We start from the raw sequence: 16,954 nt of genomic DNA on the forward strand, positions 1-16,954 counted from the left end.
TCTGAGCCGCAGCAGGCCCTGCAGATGCTCATTACATATTAACGATGACTTTGGCGAGCAAGGGTGGGCAGCTTATGCTGTCGCACTTGCGCCCCTCTCCGACCCGGTGGATTGGAACGCGTGGCTGCCGCCGCGGTCCTTGGGGGCCGCTGTCAGCACCGGCAAGAACGGCACCGGCATTGGCACCACCTTCATCGGCCGTCAAGACAGCCGCCGCCTACTTCTCCACACACCCGCCAGCAAGATCCGGTGAGTTGGTGCGCGTATGTTCTCATTTCTTCGTCTGTAACCGCTCTTCATCCCCCATCCTTTCTCGTCGTCGGTGCGGTGTTCCTTCGTGTAATGTTGGCGAGATGGATGTGATGTGACACCTGCAAGACTCCAAAAGAGGTGCGGCTGCGCGAGGCTGGGCGCCAGATTCCTGCTTCTTCTGGATGCTTTGGACAAGGATGCTACATCTCTGTGTAGCCGAAGACCCGATCATGCAAGCCAAGATGCTGCAGGTCAGATCTCGACTGGTTCCCACAGCGAATCAGACTGCGAACCGGCTGCTGTCACATATTGCTTCGTGACGATTGTTGCCTGTGCACTTCCCAGTAAAACGGATTTTGCGTCTTCGGCCAATGAAGAGGGATCTCAAGTGAAACGTCCACTTCAGCTGATCCTCACCGTGGCCTCATCATTGCAACAAGAGCTGACCTCCAACCTAGATCAATCACGATCAAGCTCAAAGTCAGAACCTGTCGCCCCTCGAGCCCATGATGGCGGTGACAGTCTTCCCAAGAAGATGCTCGAGTCTGCCGCGACATCGTTTGCCTCCATCCTCGTTCTTGCGGCAGGCTTCGCAGTGGCAGGCTACGCTTACCACAAGACATACAAGCGTATTGTACTGAAGAAGATGACCCGCGCCTTCACGCCGGGTGACCCCGTTCTTGAACTTGCCGCCATCGGAAAGGAAGTGCCACAAACCTCCGCCGAGGCCGATGATCGGTGGGTGCAGCGGCCAGAGCAGGCGCGCGTCGATAGAATCATCGACGGATCAGAGGCCGGGCACTATTTCTTGCTCATGGGCGAGAAGGGGACCGGCAAGAGCAGCATGTTAATCGAGGCCATGCGCAAAATCGACGGCGAAGGCGTGGCCATGTTTGAGGCCCACGCAGATTTGGAGATTGTGCGCATACGCCTCGGTAAGGCCCTCGACTTTGAGTTCCACGAGGATTACATTGGCGGATACTTCAGCGAACGCGGTCCTCGCGATACGACGGCTCTATTGGATATCGAACGTGCCCTCAACAAGCTTGAAAAGGTTGCTCTGGTCAACCGGTCTACGCGAAAGAAGCCCCTGGTTGTCATCATCAACCAAATGCACCTGATCCGCGACGACGACGATGGCAAGGATCTGATTGAACTTCTCCAGCAACGTGCCGAACAGTGGGCGGCGTCCAACCTCGTGACAATGGTCTTCAACACGGATGACTACTGGGTTTATGAGCGGTTCAAGCAGCTGGCTACGCGGATGGAGATCATGTCGGTGCGCGACCTGCCTAAACGCCAAGCTATCGCAGCTCTCGCAAAGTACCGCATCAAGTATTTCAACGAAAAGCTAAGCCCGACGAAACTCGAGGAGGTCTATGACCTTGTAGGCGGCCGACTATCATTCTTGAACCGCGTTGCAAAGAGTAGGGATATGATTGCTACTTGTAAATCCATCTGCGCGGTCGAGAAGACATGGTTCCTCAACCAGTGCTGGATTCTCGGCGCCGAGATGGATGACGACGTGATGGACCAGCAGAAGTGGGCTGTACGTAATCACCCTCCCTTTTACATATCGTCATAACTTGGCACAATGACTCTCTCTAGTGGGCAAACTGATCTGACAATCAATGACAGGCCGGCGCCATGGTCCTCGCCCAAGCCCTCGTAGATGAGGAAGAAGATATGGAGCTTTACGACGAGGAAAAGGGCCATATGCTGCCCAAATTTCCCATGCACAAGGCGCAGCAAATCATGACACGCGCCGACTTCATCCGCAACATGGACCGGCTCAACCTTTTCAGTATCGCGGCCAACGCTGACGTCCGCGCCTCATCTGTGCCCATGCACCGCGCATTCCAGGAGATCTGCGCCGAGAAGGGCTTCAGGGATCATCTGGAGGCTACCATCCAGCGCATCAGTGACATTGAGTCGCTCGGCCGCACGCGCGAGCTTGTTGCCAAGGACCTGGTCCTCGGTGGCAAGTATGAGATCGCTCGCGACGGCAAGAACGGCGTCACTGTCAAGCTGATTGAGGGTGAAGATCGAGGCATGTACGTCTGAGCCGGAATGTGCTTTGGACGGGCCGCCAAGAGTCCGATGGCGGTATAGGGTTCACCATTGAGGCTGCCAGCTCCAAGAGCTGTGCTACCTTACGACACGAAACCGAGCGATTGCGATGGTACAGTGGGACGCGAGCTCAGATCTGATGACCCCCTCCACTGGCCTACTTTGCCAATCAACTCCCGGGACGACCCTTAGATCGGACAAAGATCTGTCGCTGATCGATTATGCAACTGGGTCGATGGACTCGGCCGATATAGGATGAAGCTTGAAGAAATGAACATGACACAGGCTTGCCAGATACGTGTCATCCATCGAATGGGACAGCTACGAGTTGGATGTGTGGCTCATCCAGATGCGACTTGCGCGTTCACAGGCACAATAATGCGTGGCTGGGAAGGCGATGGCCCCAGCCTGTACGATAGAAGACGTTTGCGGATAGATCCTGGGCTCGCTGGCTTGTTATCGTAGAGGAGAGGGACTTTCCTGTCCCCTGTGCGATGGCCGATTCAACGCAACGTAAATTGCATTTTGCAGCAACTCGAAAGATTTCTTTTGTCTCCAATGACCTTGTAGCTATCAATGTAAACCTACCCTTGCTCGACTGCACGTCCAAACCATGCTATTCCGTGGATACCAATCGTTGCCATCGTGGCTCGGCATCCCGGGGTCTGCTCCAGCTCATCTCGCGACAAAGTACTTTTTGTAGCAATGAACAGCCCATCAGATAACGCCGGTTAGGTGGAGACCACCCCATGTTCGACGACATCACGACTTTGACGGTTTTGATCAGGCCTGTCCCTTGTCAATCCACTCGCCAGGCGGTCAGATCGTAAGTGAGCGAGTACCGCATCCCGTTGGTCCAAATGTCTCTGCATGTCTCGGTTTCGAGACGTCGGGATAGTACTCTCAGACTCTGCAAGTGTAAAAAAGCAAAATGGGTACAGACAGACGAGGCGATATGGAAAAGAGAAGAGAAAAAGCAAGCAAAACCCTGAAGACAAAGCACGTACCAACCACCACCACCACCACCACCCCGCGCCATTCTCTCCCGTAGCGCGCCGCCGACCTTCCCGAAGCGCCGTTCCGGGGAATACCCCTCTCAAACACCGGCCGACGATCCTGTGCGACGTGAACACGGTAGGTTGGTCCAACCTTGACAGCGACACGTCCCGTCTCCTTCCCAGCCGTAACAATGGCTGCTCTCACCTTCCTTTGCTTCAATGTTCCCACCAAATCCTCCTTCGATGCGCCCCCTCCTCAGGGACTCCTCTTCCCTAGACTCTGCACTCAAGAAGAACCCGGGGGCAAATGAAATGCGGAGAGCCTCTCCGCTTTCCCAACGGTCGCACCACTTTCTGTCGTGTCTATAGCGGACCATCAGCACCTCGAGCAAACAAAAACACCCCCCTCCAACGAAATCATCCGATATCCGTACGGTGCAGCATAACTAAGGATGAACCAGACAATCAACGCACATACGGCAGCCTTCCGCCCGAGTATCCGACGGGAACGAAATGGGTGAACCTGAGTCTGTTACTCCGTACTTGGTCAGTTTGTATGCACTCGCCCATTCGAGATACGATACCGGCGCTGCCTGGGATACTCTGGGCAGTCAAGGTAAGAAAGCAACAAGGTCCAATCCGTCCGGCGCCGAAATTCAACAGACAAGAAACAATCAGTGACATCTCCCACGGTCAAAAAACCCCCCGTTCATGCCTCAGACGTACAGATACATCGACCCAGGCCCCTGGCCAAGAACAAAGGGGAATTACCTTAGTGTAGCCTGTTGGGCCCCCAAAATCTCTCCAACGTCCTGTCCTCTCCTCTCCGAGCTCACCCCCTGGTCCCATAATCTGTAGATTGCGCACCATCACGCCGCCCCCGGTTCACCCGTAGCTCCAACCTCCAACTGCACCGTGCCAGTGCAGCAATGGCCATCGACAGGGGCCCTGCGGCCAGAGAGAGACAAGAGCTTGGAGGCCTGCCTGGAGGATAGATGGGTCTGTGTCTATCTGCACTCTGCAGAGCATGCTACCTATTGCGAGGTTAGCTCCCTTCACCCTGGACTCTGGAGTCTGGAGTCTCGCGAGAGTGCGAAGGACAAAAAGATTGAATCTTTTTTTTCGTCTTCAATGTGCAGCCGAGCTCCGTTTCCCTGCAGCATCTCACAGCGACCATCCCATATCCGTACTCCGTACGGATACAGATAACCACCCCCCACCCCCACTACACACCTCGACCCTGACCCTGGAACTAACACCCCGGCACCCCTTCCATTCCAGCGACCGGCTCCCATCCAACGGGATAACAATGTCCGTTCTCGACATCGTTGGAGGCAAATCGAGACTCGGGAGATGAAGAGACTCGGGAGATGAACCGGTACTTAGATTTGCAGACCAAGATAATTCCAGACGCAATGATCAGTGCCGGTATCTGACCTCTCCCTTATGTCTCCTTCACTGATCATTCATGTTACGTGGAAATGGTCCCACGGCAGAAAGTACGCGACTGCAGAGCAAAGAGATGGGGCCGGGGTGAGTGGGAGGGATCATTCGGCTCTCACGGCCGTGTCGGCAAATAGGGATCTTCACTGCACAACCCATCGTTTTTGTCCGAACATGCACCCACGCATCCACGCTTCGGATGCGAATATCGGACCATCCAAAAGTCGTCCGAGGGCGGCATATCACTCCATCCCACACGCCTGGTCTACGGGTATACGGTATTATACTTTGCGAGATGGCTTCTGTGAACAGCAAGATTGGCATCAGAGCAGAATGCGACGTGAGACGGGATTGCAAGAGTGAGGAAAGGCGCAACCAGCGCAGATTGTATTGTGTTGCGGCCAAATCCTCCAGTGCCATGATACTGGCTTACAGTACTTGCACGCATCGCTTCCGACATTCCCCAGAGCTAATACCGGGGAAGCCGTTCTACGAGCGGAACAGATGTTGCGAAAAATTCAAATCGGAACAGAGTCCGAGCCGCCCAGATCCAGATAGTTCCTTGTCCGTCCCATTAACCCAAAGCCAATACGAAACCACAAGAAAGAAGAAAATATGAAAACAAAAACTGGCAGCCAACCCTCCCAAAGTACAAAAAGAAACGCCGTGCGGAGAGCAGAAAAAAAAAAAGATCAACGTGACGACACGCTAGCAATCTCCGACTGCCATCCCGTCTTGGTGTCTAGGATGCCCGAGGTTCAACAATCGCTCCCCCTCTGTTGCCTATCCCAATCCCATGGCGTCGTGCGAAGCCGGAATGCAAGTGGCCCCTGTACATGATGTCGCCCCCATGACATGCTTCCTCCAGTAACTCCGACCACAATAGTGCCGACCCGAGAAGGAAGAGGGAAGATATGAGTGAGAAAAAAGGTAGAGAGAAAAAAAAATACAACGAGCGGGTATACCGGGAAGAAGGCAATAAAAGAAAACTTTGAAGAGCATCTGGCGAGTACAAGAACAGCGCGGATGGATTGGCGCCATCCACCGTGAACTGGCTAGTTCAGGTGCACAAGAAATCAAGCCCAAGGCGTCTGGCAACGCCCTGCCAGTCCCAGACAGAGATCCATTCACCACACTCCATAAGATGCCAGACTTCTTCAAGGACCTCGAGGACTCTATCGCAGTTGCGAAGACCTGTGTAGCCCCGGACGGACCGGATGATGCCTCGAAGTCGCTCTTGCTGTGTGGGGTCAAAGCACGTAGTACCAATAACCAGACTTGGCATCAGCAAAAGGGTGAGGGCTGGGTCTGATGGCTTGAAACCCTCCATAATCGATAAGGACTCGTCCACCGCAGCAGTGATGCGATTATCATGCTGCTGCGGGCGACGAACTGGCGGCGGAGAGGCTGGGCGTTGCTCATCAATCACAGCGCAGCTCGAGGACCCGGCATCGGATTCGTGCATCGAGCTCGTCCTGGACGGTCCTCGAGAGTTTGGCTCCCGTTTGAGCTGCATTGAAGAAGGGAATCCAGAACCCATGCTGGGTCTCAGGCCGGGCGACGAGGCGCAGCTCGTAGCAGTAGACGGCCTAGAGATTTGCGAATGCCGGCGGGAGGAAGACGAAGATGTTGAGGTGGCGACAGATGTAGCTATGGAGTAGACAGAAGGCCGTCTCTCTGGAGAAGTAGGGGGGTAGATTGTGCGGAAGAGATGCAGGAACATCATGTGCTTGTAAACCAACCCGACTCTGTGACGACTATCGCCGGGCGGCCAAAGAGGCATCCATTGCTCAATAGCCTCTTGAATCTCTTGCGCTCGATACAGAACGTGATACGTTACGACAGTCTCGGCGCGTCTGTAAATGTTATCCCGGATGGCGTTTCGGATAGTGGTTATGTGGCAGAGGTATTGAAACAGGCCATCGGCAACACCCAGAAGACGAGGCGAGTCTAACGGGACCAGAGGGCTCCAGTCTTCGGAGGCTAGGCGTGGGCGATTAGGTGCGGGATGCCAAAGTAATTCGTCTGCATAGATGTGGTACTGGAAGAATTCGGTGATGAAGGCTAGAAAGACGGGATCCTCTGGAGGCGTCTCTTGGATCAATTGCTTGTAACCACTCAGGTGCACACGATGCGCGCCGTGGGGTTCACCCTCAATCAGGGTGGTGACGAGGAGGCAAAGGATCTGGGCATAGCGGGCCGACAAGATTGTTTCACGATCCTCGCTGTCCTCTTCCGCCGAACGATTCATGTCGGCGTACAGAGTCTTCATCGCTTGTTCCTCATGGTACGCTGACCGGGCCTGTAGCGCCTCAAGGGTAGTTGTCGGGTTTCTCTCGAGTAACTTGGCGCCGTACGGTGTTTCAAAATCAATGTGTTTGCTGCTCATGGCCAGGATCGAGTGCATCACGCCTTGGTGAAGGTTCGCCAAAGGCAGAATGATGTCTTTAAAGGCATTCTTGGCTTCCCCCTCGACAGTCAGGACGTTGCTGAGATGGACGCCGTAGTGTCTCCAGAAGATCTTGTCCTCGATCGTGTCGACACCGTTGAACAGAGGCTGCATAGTGAAAACGAGTGACTCTTCGTCCCCAACGTGATCTTCGCCCGGGTTAGACACCGTCATCTTTGCCGCGTTCATAGGTGGGCACTCACCAATGGTCGCCTTTTCTTTGCCGCTTCTCCAGAGCTTCTTCTCATGATAGCCCTCGCAGACGACGGCATTCTTCTCACAATTCATACCTACGTACGTGTTAGTGGAATCCAAGCAGTCACGCGTCAGCAAAACTTACATCTCGGCTTCGCCTCGTCACACTTCTTCTTTCGTCTCCGACAGGTAATGCACCCTGTCTTGGATCGACCCTTGGTCACCTTGCTTTGATTGATAATCGATGCTACAGGATGCTTGCGGGGTCGTCCTCGGGGTCGCTTCTGTTTCAGCGAGTTTGTGGCCGATACCAAGGTAGCTTGTGTTTGAGCTAATGGGGCCTCCTTGACATCGTCCAGATTGAAGTCGTCGTCCAGTGGTTCAAGTTTGGGTATGGCGAGAATGTCGTCCGGATCCTGTTCCCATACAATGTCGTTGTCAGCGTCGTCTCCATCACACGTATCGGCGTGGCCGGTGCTCCAGGAATCGGTGCAGGACGAGGATGCGGAGTGTACCATTGTCGGGCCGCCAGACGGTTCTAAATGGGGAATGTCCACGGCGGCGCTGGCGGGAGACAGCTGCCCGGAGAGAGAGTGATGAATGCTGGCCGAAGGCATCCAAGTCGCGGCCGTTTGGGAGGTTGGTGGGTGTGGAAGCAGCATTTCGTCTTGCATGTTGTCGTCTGATGAGTTACTGTGATTGTCCGACCACGAAAGGTCCCCTTCGTCCGAAACCATCGAGAGAGAAGTAGAGTCCATGGCTCGTCACTAGCGAGACCATGCCAACACAAAATATTCAAAATCGACGAGAATCTGATGGCCAGTTGGTAAAGCGATTCGGGGATGATGCGGTGGCGACAGGATCTGGACAGCTGGTTTGTCGATCAGTCGTCGAGTCTGGTGAAAGCTATGGGATGTCGAATGGTGGTGAGGTCGAGCGGGGAGGAAAGGAAAGGACAGCAGTCAAATGATATCTCTCTCGGGGACGAGTGACCAATGTCGAGATGGATAAGACAGGGAAGCGGGCAAGAGTCTTCTGAAGATCAAGACCTTTGCGGTCCGCTCAAGAAGAAGGGAAAGGCTGATCACTGGAAAGCCGACGTGGAATGGAGGGGCTGAGAATGGGTGGAGAGATGATCGCTGGGTCTTATTTGGGGACCAGCTTGTCGTCGAGACGAAGTGGGAAAGGAAAGAGGGTCGTTGGACGACAGAATATGGGGCCAGCCGCTTCGAGGGGCGGGATATGCATATACATATCTGCAGATAGCTGCGCTGCTAGTGGGTGGGAAGTCGGGACAGCGACAGGGTCTCGAGGTGAATGAGGGAAGACATGCAGAGAATCGATGTTTCTCCCATACGCACTAAGGTCCCCTAGCACATTGGGTAGCTCCCCTCAGGCAAGGTGCGAGAATGAATGGGATGGGGGAACGGAGTATGGGAAACAAGACTGCCTGTACCCATACCATCACCCATACGATGGATGGCGAACATGGGCGAACACGGGCGGATAAGAACGGTGTGGGATGTGAGGTGAGCAGTGAGGTGGTGAGGTCTCACGTCGCACCGGCTTGTGCCAAGACGACAACCGGGGTCTTGATGCTCGCTGCCACTGGCTTCCTTGCTCCTCCACCCCCAGGGCAGTTCCCATCTGTGCCGTCAGTGCCGTAAGGAAGGCCATGCTAATTAAAGAGCCCAGTGGCCACCGTATAACGACGAGGGAGAGAAGACACGACCGAATCGCTGTCAGCTTGGCTCTCGTCGGCGGTGGATGACAAGTGGATTTTCGGGGCATCCTTGGCAGCATCTCTCTCCTCCACCTAGGCTGCAGTGGTGCAGTACTAGTTACACGGACCGGTGTTTTCTGTCGTCGAGAAGAAGAGAGGAGAGGACGCGTGAATGGGACGGCGTAAGACAGAGAGACAGAGAAACGGGGAGATTGTGACCGCGAGAGAGAATGGATGCCTTTCTCAGTCTCTCGCCAACGTCCTGTCTGCTCCCACATCTCGCCGGGCCCCTCCTGACTCCTCCATCAGCCCTGGTCGTTGCTAGCGCAATATGGCCGACCACCCTTGCCAGTGACAGCAAGGTACCCTCAAGTACTGCAAGTCGCTACCCGCACGGCACCACCCCACGATGGTCTCGAGAGCTGTGATTCGCCGTCGTAGATTTTCCTTTGGCATTGACCAGAAGCTGGCTTGGCCAGAAAGCTGGACTGTGCGCCGACTCCCTGAGTCCCTTGGGCTCAAGTCATGCGCGGCCATGTTGTATCGCGGAGACTCCACCTTGACTGCTTGAGACGAGGTGAGCAAGAAAAGTATTCTTATACGCTGACAAGAATGAAAAAGTGACAGACGACAGTCCGTTTCTCTACAGGCTGGTCAGTATGTATTGACGATGAAGAGACCTACTCTGCAGAGGGGACCGGCGACAGACAGTCGATCGCCAATTCGCACGACTCGTGAGTTGAAGAGGTCAAGCTAGCTAAGTGGCCGGTTTTTGAAATCACAATGGATCTATCCGCATTGCTCCTGCGCCTTGGACTGATTCCGCTGGCGGAACGAGGGCATGGCAATCGGCCGACAGCCGCGATGAAGATGAAGAAAACTGACCGGGACGATGCGAGACAAACCTGACAAGGAGGGTGCATCGTTGCCTGGGATCGCGTCGCGTTATGTCAAGAAGAGTGGGGAGAAGGAGAGGAACTCGGAGATGGACATCGGGGGGTCCAGCTGTGAAGACTCAAGAGTCAAGAGTCCAAGGTCACTCCGTAGGCACGTAGGTACTGTGTAAGAGGCTAAAAGTAGTAAGGGCACCTTCAACCTTGTCCTATGGTAAGCCGTATTGATCGTGCAGGAGTCAGGACCCAGCGAATGAGACGAGAGTCCAGGGAAGAGATGGGATCACGGTGGTTTGCTCCATTTCGGGCACAAAGCGAATTGAGCCAGCGTTGGTCGGTACTTGTCCATGGGCGTTGGGGCAGCGAAGCGTAGGAGAAGTCTCTGTACCATGATATCATGGTGGACTGTGAGACCGAAGGTCATGCTTCTGAGGCCTGTCACTGCATATGCAGGCGGCTAGATTTGGAAAGACGACGGGCTCTGGTCAGAGTCAACTGTCAAGGTGAAGAGACGGGGCGGAGTATCCGTAATCTATCGTCGTTTGGCGAATCAGCAAAGAGCTGGTGAGCGATGAGCGGCGTGACTGGCCGGTGCTGTGCGCGGAGCCATATGTGGGTGGGGGTGGGACCATGGAACCGTGGGTGAGTGGGATCCACCATCCATGGCATGGTGTGTCGGAGTCTCTGAGGATCATGATGGATAGCATGGAGTCTGGAGATCCAGTCAGGGTCACAGACGTTGAGCATCTGTGGTCCTGTCGGCCGAAATGCCGCTTCGTAAAGGAAGGCAAGGCGAGCCGCAAAGAGCTGGGAGATAGAGCGCCATCTCGACCGCCATTGCATGTACATCGATCCATCGCGTGGTCTTGAGCCATCCACGGCAAGGTTTAGGGGATAATGTAGTCAAGACAGGGCGTCGGAAGCGCCTCAGCTTCGCAGCTCAGCTCTGGTATAAAGCCTTCGTGCGGAGACGAGTCGCAGCCCAAAGAGAAGGGGAGACTCGTGAGCCATCAAAACTTGCGATGCAAGGCGATGTATCCGTATAGCAAAGTGAAGGAGAAGCATGGACTCACAGAGTTTCCATCCATATGTATGTATGGGAGTACGGCTGACTGAGATGTAGGAGCCGGGGGGGAGGGGGTTCGCCTTAGATTGAAACATGTCGGGAGTGTTGAGTTGTCCTGGTTGGTGCCATGGAGCCCCGTCACTGCAAGCAAGCTGCGATGCAGATGCGGCGCGCTGGGCCGGGCTGCGTGGGAGGCGGGCACTGACTTGGAAGCTGGGGCTTCAACATGGTTAGGCTGTTGCTGCTTTGATGCTGTCGTCTTTGGTTTGAGTCTTTGGTGTTCGTCGTCACGTCGTCGCCGTCGTCGTCGTCTTGAATGTGGCTGCTCGTCGGCAACGAGACTGGGGTTCAGGTTCAGGATATGGGTACCTTATGGCGTAGCCAGGGTGGATTTGCTGCGTATTGTCTTGGGTATATTCGTAAGGATCGAGTGGTGACAGCAACAGAGGTATGCTAGGTATTGCTCAGCAGTCTTGGACTCTTGGCCGGCGTCTCGCCTAGTTGGTGGTTTATTGCCGGCGGAAAAGGATGGAGAAGGTCGGCACCTCGTCGAATGACTGCGGGCCGCCAGGGTTCGGAGGCACGGAGGCACGGGGGCAGGCCGCACGGAGGCTCGTATGTATCCTTAGTACGGAGTAGGGATACTTCGTCGAGGGTGAGAGCCTGGACATTGGAACAGCGGGAGGATGTCGACATATGGGTGGAAAGTCGACTCCATGTTTAATTAGGGCGATGATCTAGCGCGATGTTAGCCTGTTACTTTTACTGTTAGTGGCTCCCCAGGTGCGTTCAAACTTCAAAATCCAATCTTGCAGGGCCTGGCATGCAGTGGGCACGACCCTGACTGTTGATGGGGGGGCCTTGGAGGCTGGAGCACCAATCCATGCGACTCTCAGAGACTCATCGTCTGCGGGTGCGAAGTAGTGTAGGTAGTGCCCGTGGGGTGCCGAGGAGGAGTAGGGGATTGCAGCCTGGTTTGGAGTTGATTCTACGGAATAAAATAAATGGAAGTTGGAAAACAGTTGCAATGTTCACAGCCGCAATTCCTCGGGCAATTACAAAGACAAGCAAATGTCAGCCTGAGGGTTCCTTGTGTTCCATTCTCTTCCATTCAGGAGGTGAGGTCAACCCGGACTTGCCCATTCGTACCCTACCTTACACACCTCAGGACTAATGGAAGGTGCCTTGTGAGAGTGGAAGAAAAGGCAGGCACGATATCTGCAGGTGGTGCACTGAAGTGCAAGGCACCTTGCTCTACCGTGCACCCGTACCTTCCACATGGCACTGAGGACTGAGGACTGAGGTCAACCGAAGGTAAGGAAGGTAAGAGGACCCTGGCATTTCGTGCGTCCCTTCCTCTTCCCGCCTGCCATCCTGCCACTATTAGGGTACCTTACTGAGGTGATCACCTGGTCCTCCCCATTGACCCACCTCAGACATAGCTGTGCCATCCCGTCCGGGTTCCCATTTGAATCCGGATCTCTCCTTCCTCCAAGCTCAGCCTGTCCAGTGTCCGCACCTACCCTACCTTGATCTAGCCATCCGTAAACGTGCCGTTCTTCACATCTGTACAGAGAGGAAAGAGGTGATACGGACCTGGTACGAGCACTCGTGGAAAGTAGGAAAACCCCTGCGAGCTTGCAAAGTGGCATTATGTAAGGCAGTTTTGATCCATCCTCGTGACCCTTCCCTGGACCTCTTGGCCTTTTCCAACAACAAAGTATCCGTTCCTTATGACGGGAATACACGGTACCTTATGTGGATCTGCCTCTCCGGAGAAAACTCCGCGTTTTGTGCTAGACACTCCGAGCTCTCATGACCGGACGGGAAGACGACATTACGGACCTGTTGGCCAGCCCCATCCATCGGCGGTTGACCGAGACTCGGTGCAACAGTCTACGAAGACCCAGTACGAATACCTTACCTACCTACAGAGACTTTGTGTCTACCTTGAACCGAGTCTGCACACAATCGAGGTCACAACACGGCATTCACTGGGATATATGTGCCAAGACTCGTCAAACTTCCCACACGATGCTACCAACGTCAAATGCGCCGAGATACCCATCTCAAACTCAAACAGAGAGACCGCATGGGTGTCGCTTCTCTAAACTTTGAGCTTCTCTCGTGTCCCGTCGGCCACGGCCCTGATGCGAATGGAGTGTTAGCGACCATCTGCCGGTGCAACGCGAGCCTACCCCCACGTCCGGCACATGGGACATGGGACTTGGGGGCCCCCAAACCCTTTTTCTCTCGTATTGGGAATGATCGGACAAGTCGGAATCCCATACGACTACTCTGGAGTCTGGACCGATGATCTTTACAGAGTGCGGATACACATACCTATCCGTACTTCGGAGTATTAGACTTGACTTTGCTCTGTCGTTCGCTTTATCTGGAAAGGTGCTCGCCATCCTGGGCGTGCTCACACAGCAAAGTGCGAGGCATCCGAATCGATAACCTAGGTCTTGTCTGTCCGTATTCTTACACTACCGCAGTCTGGTCTACTCTAGAGTCCATGGTGTCTCTGGCGATAGAAGGCAATATTATTCAACCACTGCATCACTCCGACGACCCCGTTCAGGAGGGCCGCGACATTTCAAGCCGACCATGTTCATGCCCTGGCTGTCTCGCATCCGCTATCGATCAACTAAATATCCGTGCCAGGGTAAGGCAGCACAAGGTTCGAGGCCATTGGTGCATCTCAATCCTACCCACCTACCCTGTTTGACGACTCAGGCTTTGTGGTTGCACCTCATCGCAATGCATCCCTTCGCTCTATTCCTCGGGGCTTGCGTCGGAAAAACATCTAACAAAGTTGGCTGCTTTGCGATGCCATGGCCCTTGGCCATTGAGAGGGCCACGGGGCTCAAAAGAAAAAGGCAGCATCACCTACCATCGCCTCCGGAAGAGCGGACTGGAGAAACGCCCCGCCTATCGTCGCAACTGAAATCAAAACCCTGACAACTTTCTTGCACGCGTCTTAAGTCGCGACACCACTCTAAGCAACCAGACGAATCCAGTAATCCTGACATCGTGGACGAGACGAGTGGCTAAGACATGCGTACGAATACAGTACCTTTGCACTTACACGCAGTCTTAGCTCCGGCTAAACTCGCTCGAGCCTCGAGGAGGGCAACTTGGTCTTTCTCCCGGCCGATCATACTGGGTAATCTGATAGAGGCATGTCTCGGATTGCCTAACTCGGTACTCCAGAGCCATGGGGACCCTGGTTGGCCGAGACTGACCCAGACGACCACCAGGCCAACCCAGTCAACAGTCTGTCGTCTCGCCACTGGCGCGGCCCATTTCCTTTCCGAGCAAGGCTCTCATAGGATGCTCGCCATGATACTGGACCTAGTTACGCTTCGACCCTTTGCTGCTCAACCAACCCCAGTTTATCGTCACATATCACATACATGCAAGTACGACAACCTCCGTGTCGTAAGGACGAAACCAAGTCAGCCTAACGGCATCAACGGCGCTGGTCCTGGGCAGAGGGCAGCCGATCACTATCCGAACATCGCCGAGTTACTTCATCACTTGAACGTTGGGAGCCTCTGCTACACCCGACCCCGTTTAACTTGAGACGACAATAGAGGAGCAAATAAAGCGACGACGACAAAGGCGGAGAAGGGTGCCGCCCGAGCGCGAGGCTTGGCCCGTTGTCGGATCTGGCTACCTCCCGTCGCCTTTTGACTTTCGAGACGGTGCGTGCCGTCGACGGCTGGTCTCCACCGACATTGGATCATCATCAGTGCGCAATCGATGCCAATCGATGCCAATCGAGCTTCTATACCCGCTTGTCCACCACCACCCTCGAGTCACCACCTTACTGTGTCAGTGTGGATGGACACATGTATCCGTACGCTGGGTATCGAGTATGGATCATGGCTACTGGTTGTTCTATGAATCTCGATACTGTGATCGTCCCCCTCTCCGGTGGTACCTGAGCAACGGTACGGATAATTCAAGGCCTTCCTGCAGGGCCTATGTGGGCGCAGATGATGCGGCGACTCGGCGAGGGGCTATTTATTTTGCAGCTAATCCACCCACATAGTTACCTACTTGGCTGTCATCTTGTGAGGCCTACTTCGTGCGAATACGCAAGTTTCTTCGTGTCTCCACGCTCTTCGCTTAGCCTCTTTTATCCCACTTCATGAGACCCGTCGGCCGACGTACAGGCTGCGAAAATGGATGCACAAGCCTCAAGGACGACTGCTCTCTAAGAATCGGCTCTCATTCCTACCATGGCCAGGCTCAGGCGAAGAAATCACAACTCGACTTCTCATACTCTTCGACGGGGCCCTACTCTTACTTACGTCGACCCTAGATCCATGGCCAACAGCACCAATTCCTTGCCCATGCCTGTCGAAATGGGGGGGAGAGAAGTCGATCTAGCTAAAATTGTCAGTAGCGGGGGAAAAGGAGCAGCGAAAAAGATACATGGTAATACTTTCCACCACACCCTCCGAGAGCCAGCCGCAACCCTCCACTCATTGGTGCGCATTCGACTCGTTTTGCGATTCACCTTCCTTGCCCTTGGCGGCTGTGGTTATGGGACTAAGGCTGTGGGGTGGCTTTTTACTTCTGTGTCCTTAATGCCCGGCAGGCATCTTGCTCTGGTTCGTCTGCTGGCCCTTCGTGTCTCCATCCCCAACCGAAAGGGGTCCTCGTTAGAGAGCAACCTGAGACTATCCATGCCGCTGCAGAGAGATGTCCGCTGCAGACTCGGGGATTTTCGCAAGGGGGGCCAACAAGTGGATGAATCATCAGAGACAGAGAGAGTCTTTGATGATTGCCTCACTTGCTCCCGCCGAGCTCCAGCCTGTTGCTAAGTCAAGCCCGAAGCGATTGTCAGATCATTCGATCAGACGCATCACCTCTGGATGTCAACTTAACACGATACAGCGCAGGCTGATGCCGGCAGCGGTAACGGGATCAAGTCAACAAGTTGCGGGAGATTGCCCACGGCCCCACGCTTGAAGCGTTTTGCGGCCAACAAGCTAGATGTCTGCGTGCCAGCATGTCCATGTCTCCGGAGTCCTCATGCACCGCGTCAGCTATGCTGTTGTGCTGCTCGTCATCAACCCTCTTCCGCGCATTCAGTGTTCATACGGATACCTCTTACGGATACAGATGGCTTGCGTGCTTGCGCAGTGGTTCGTTTTACCCACAAGACTGGGGGCGATGCGCTTGCGGGAGCGAAAGGGATCTCAAGACGGCCAGTGCCTCAAAGTTCGGATGCGACATCACACCGCCAGATCGCGCGCACCACGTTCCTGGGCAAGCGTTCCGTCGGGGAGACAGATGCCAATCTAGCGGCAAGACCGTCCGATCTATCTTGTTAGGGCTCGCGAGCTGTCGTCAAGACCGAGATTGAAACCAACCTCGAGCCAGGCCCAAACGCACAGAGTAGCAAACTTCTTTTGGTGCGAACCGGCCTTCTTCTCCAGCTGGCGCTGGATGACATCCTAGGGGCAGCAAAACCACACATTCGAATCCTGGCGGTCTAGACAAGGCTCCAGCTCTCGCATGATCATCGCCGAGTAAACAGCCAATCCCGGACAATGGAATCTTGTTTCTTCCTACTTCCTACTTCCCACTCTTCCAGCATCCAGACCGCGCCAGAGGCGATGCCAGAGGCGATTCGCAGTCGCAAGGCGCAAGACGACAGGGATAGCTTTGAAGTCAGCTGGCCCCCCATAGAATGTAATCGATTGCCTGCTGGCCAACCACCTCCATCAACGCTCGACTGCTCGCATTCCAGTGTTCGACCTACATCGCACAGCCTTGTTAGATCGACAACTAGCGCACTTTTCTCGGACATAAAGAAACAGACACAGGGCTCATTGTTGTCCAGGA

At 54.6% G+C, this 16,954-nt stretch overlaps 5 protein-coding genes across 5 annotated transcripts; 2 read left to right on the forward strand and 3 right to left on the reverse strand.

The window, feature by feature from the left end:
• Positions 1–787: 787 nt before the first annotated feature.
• Positions 788–2,316, forward strand: BDP55DRAFT_559019 (uncharacterized protein; the record flags this gene model as incomplete). The annotated part of the gene is made up of 2 exons (XM_060569861.1): positions 788–1,801; positions 1,891–2,316. 2 exons carry the CDS (start codon positions 788–790, stop codon positions 2,314–2,316), a joined length of 1,440 nt encoding a protein of 479 aa, XP_060426214.1.
• A 3,507-nt stretch (positions 2,317–5,823) lies between these two features.
• Positions 5,824–8,081, reverse strand: BDP55DRAFT_559007 (fungal-specific transcription factor domain-containing protein; the record flags this gene model as incomplete). Its single annotated transcript, XM_060569859.1, has 3 exons — positions 5,824–7,361; positions 7,416–7,502; positions 7,553–8,081. The coding sequence occupies 3 exons, from the start codon at positions 8,079–8,081 to the stop codon at positions 5,824–5,826; spliced, it is 2,154 nt and encodes a 717-aa protein (XP_060426215.1).
• A 719-nt stretch (positions 8,082–8,800) lies between these two features.
• BDP55DRAFT_274001 (uncharacterized protein) lies at positions 8,801–9,821 on the reverse strand. The gene has a single exon (XM_060566439.1). The coding sequence runs from the start codon at positions 9,406–9,408 to the stop codon at positions 8,872–8,874; it is 537 nt and encodes a 178-aa protein (XP_060426216.1). The 5' UTR covers positions 9,409–9,821; the 3' UTR covers positions 8,801–8,871.
• A 2,005-nt stretch (positions 9,822–11,826) lies between these two features.
• Positions 11,827–12,741, reverse strand: BDP55DRAFT_635180 (uncharacterized protein; the record flags this gene model as incomplete). Its single annotated transcript, XM_060572746.1, has 4 exons — positions 11,827–12,060; positions 12,253–12,307; positions 12,521–12,655; positions 12,686–12,741. The coding sequence occupies 4 exons, from the start codon at positions 12,739–12,741 to the stop codon at positions 11,827–11,829; spliced, it is 480 nt and encodes a 159-aa protein (XP_060426217.1).
• Positions 12,742–14,149: 1,408 nt separating this feature from the next.
• On the forward strand, positions 14,150–14,677 carry BDP55DRAFT_718334 (uncharacterized protein; the record flags this gene model as incomplete). Its single annotated transcript, XM_060578406.1, has 1 exon — positions 14,150–14,677. The coding sequence occupies one exon, from the start codon at positions 14,150–14,152 to the stop codon at positions 14,675–14,677; it is 528 nt and encodes a 175-aa protein (XP_060426218.1).
• Between the last annotated feature and the right edge of the window lie 2,277 nt (positions 14,678–16,954).

Source organism: Colletotrichum godetiae (assembly GCF_030913485.1).
Source record: "Colletotrichum godetiae strain CBS 193.32 chromosome Unknown BDP55scaffold_40, whole genome shotgun sequence".
Taxonomy (NCBI): Eukaryota; Fungi; Ascomycota; class Sordariomycetes; order Glomerellales; family Glomerellaceae; genus Colletotrichum; species Colletotrichum godetiae.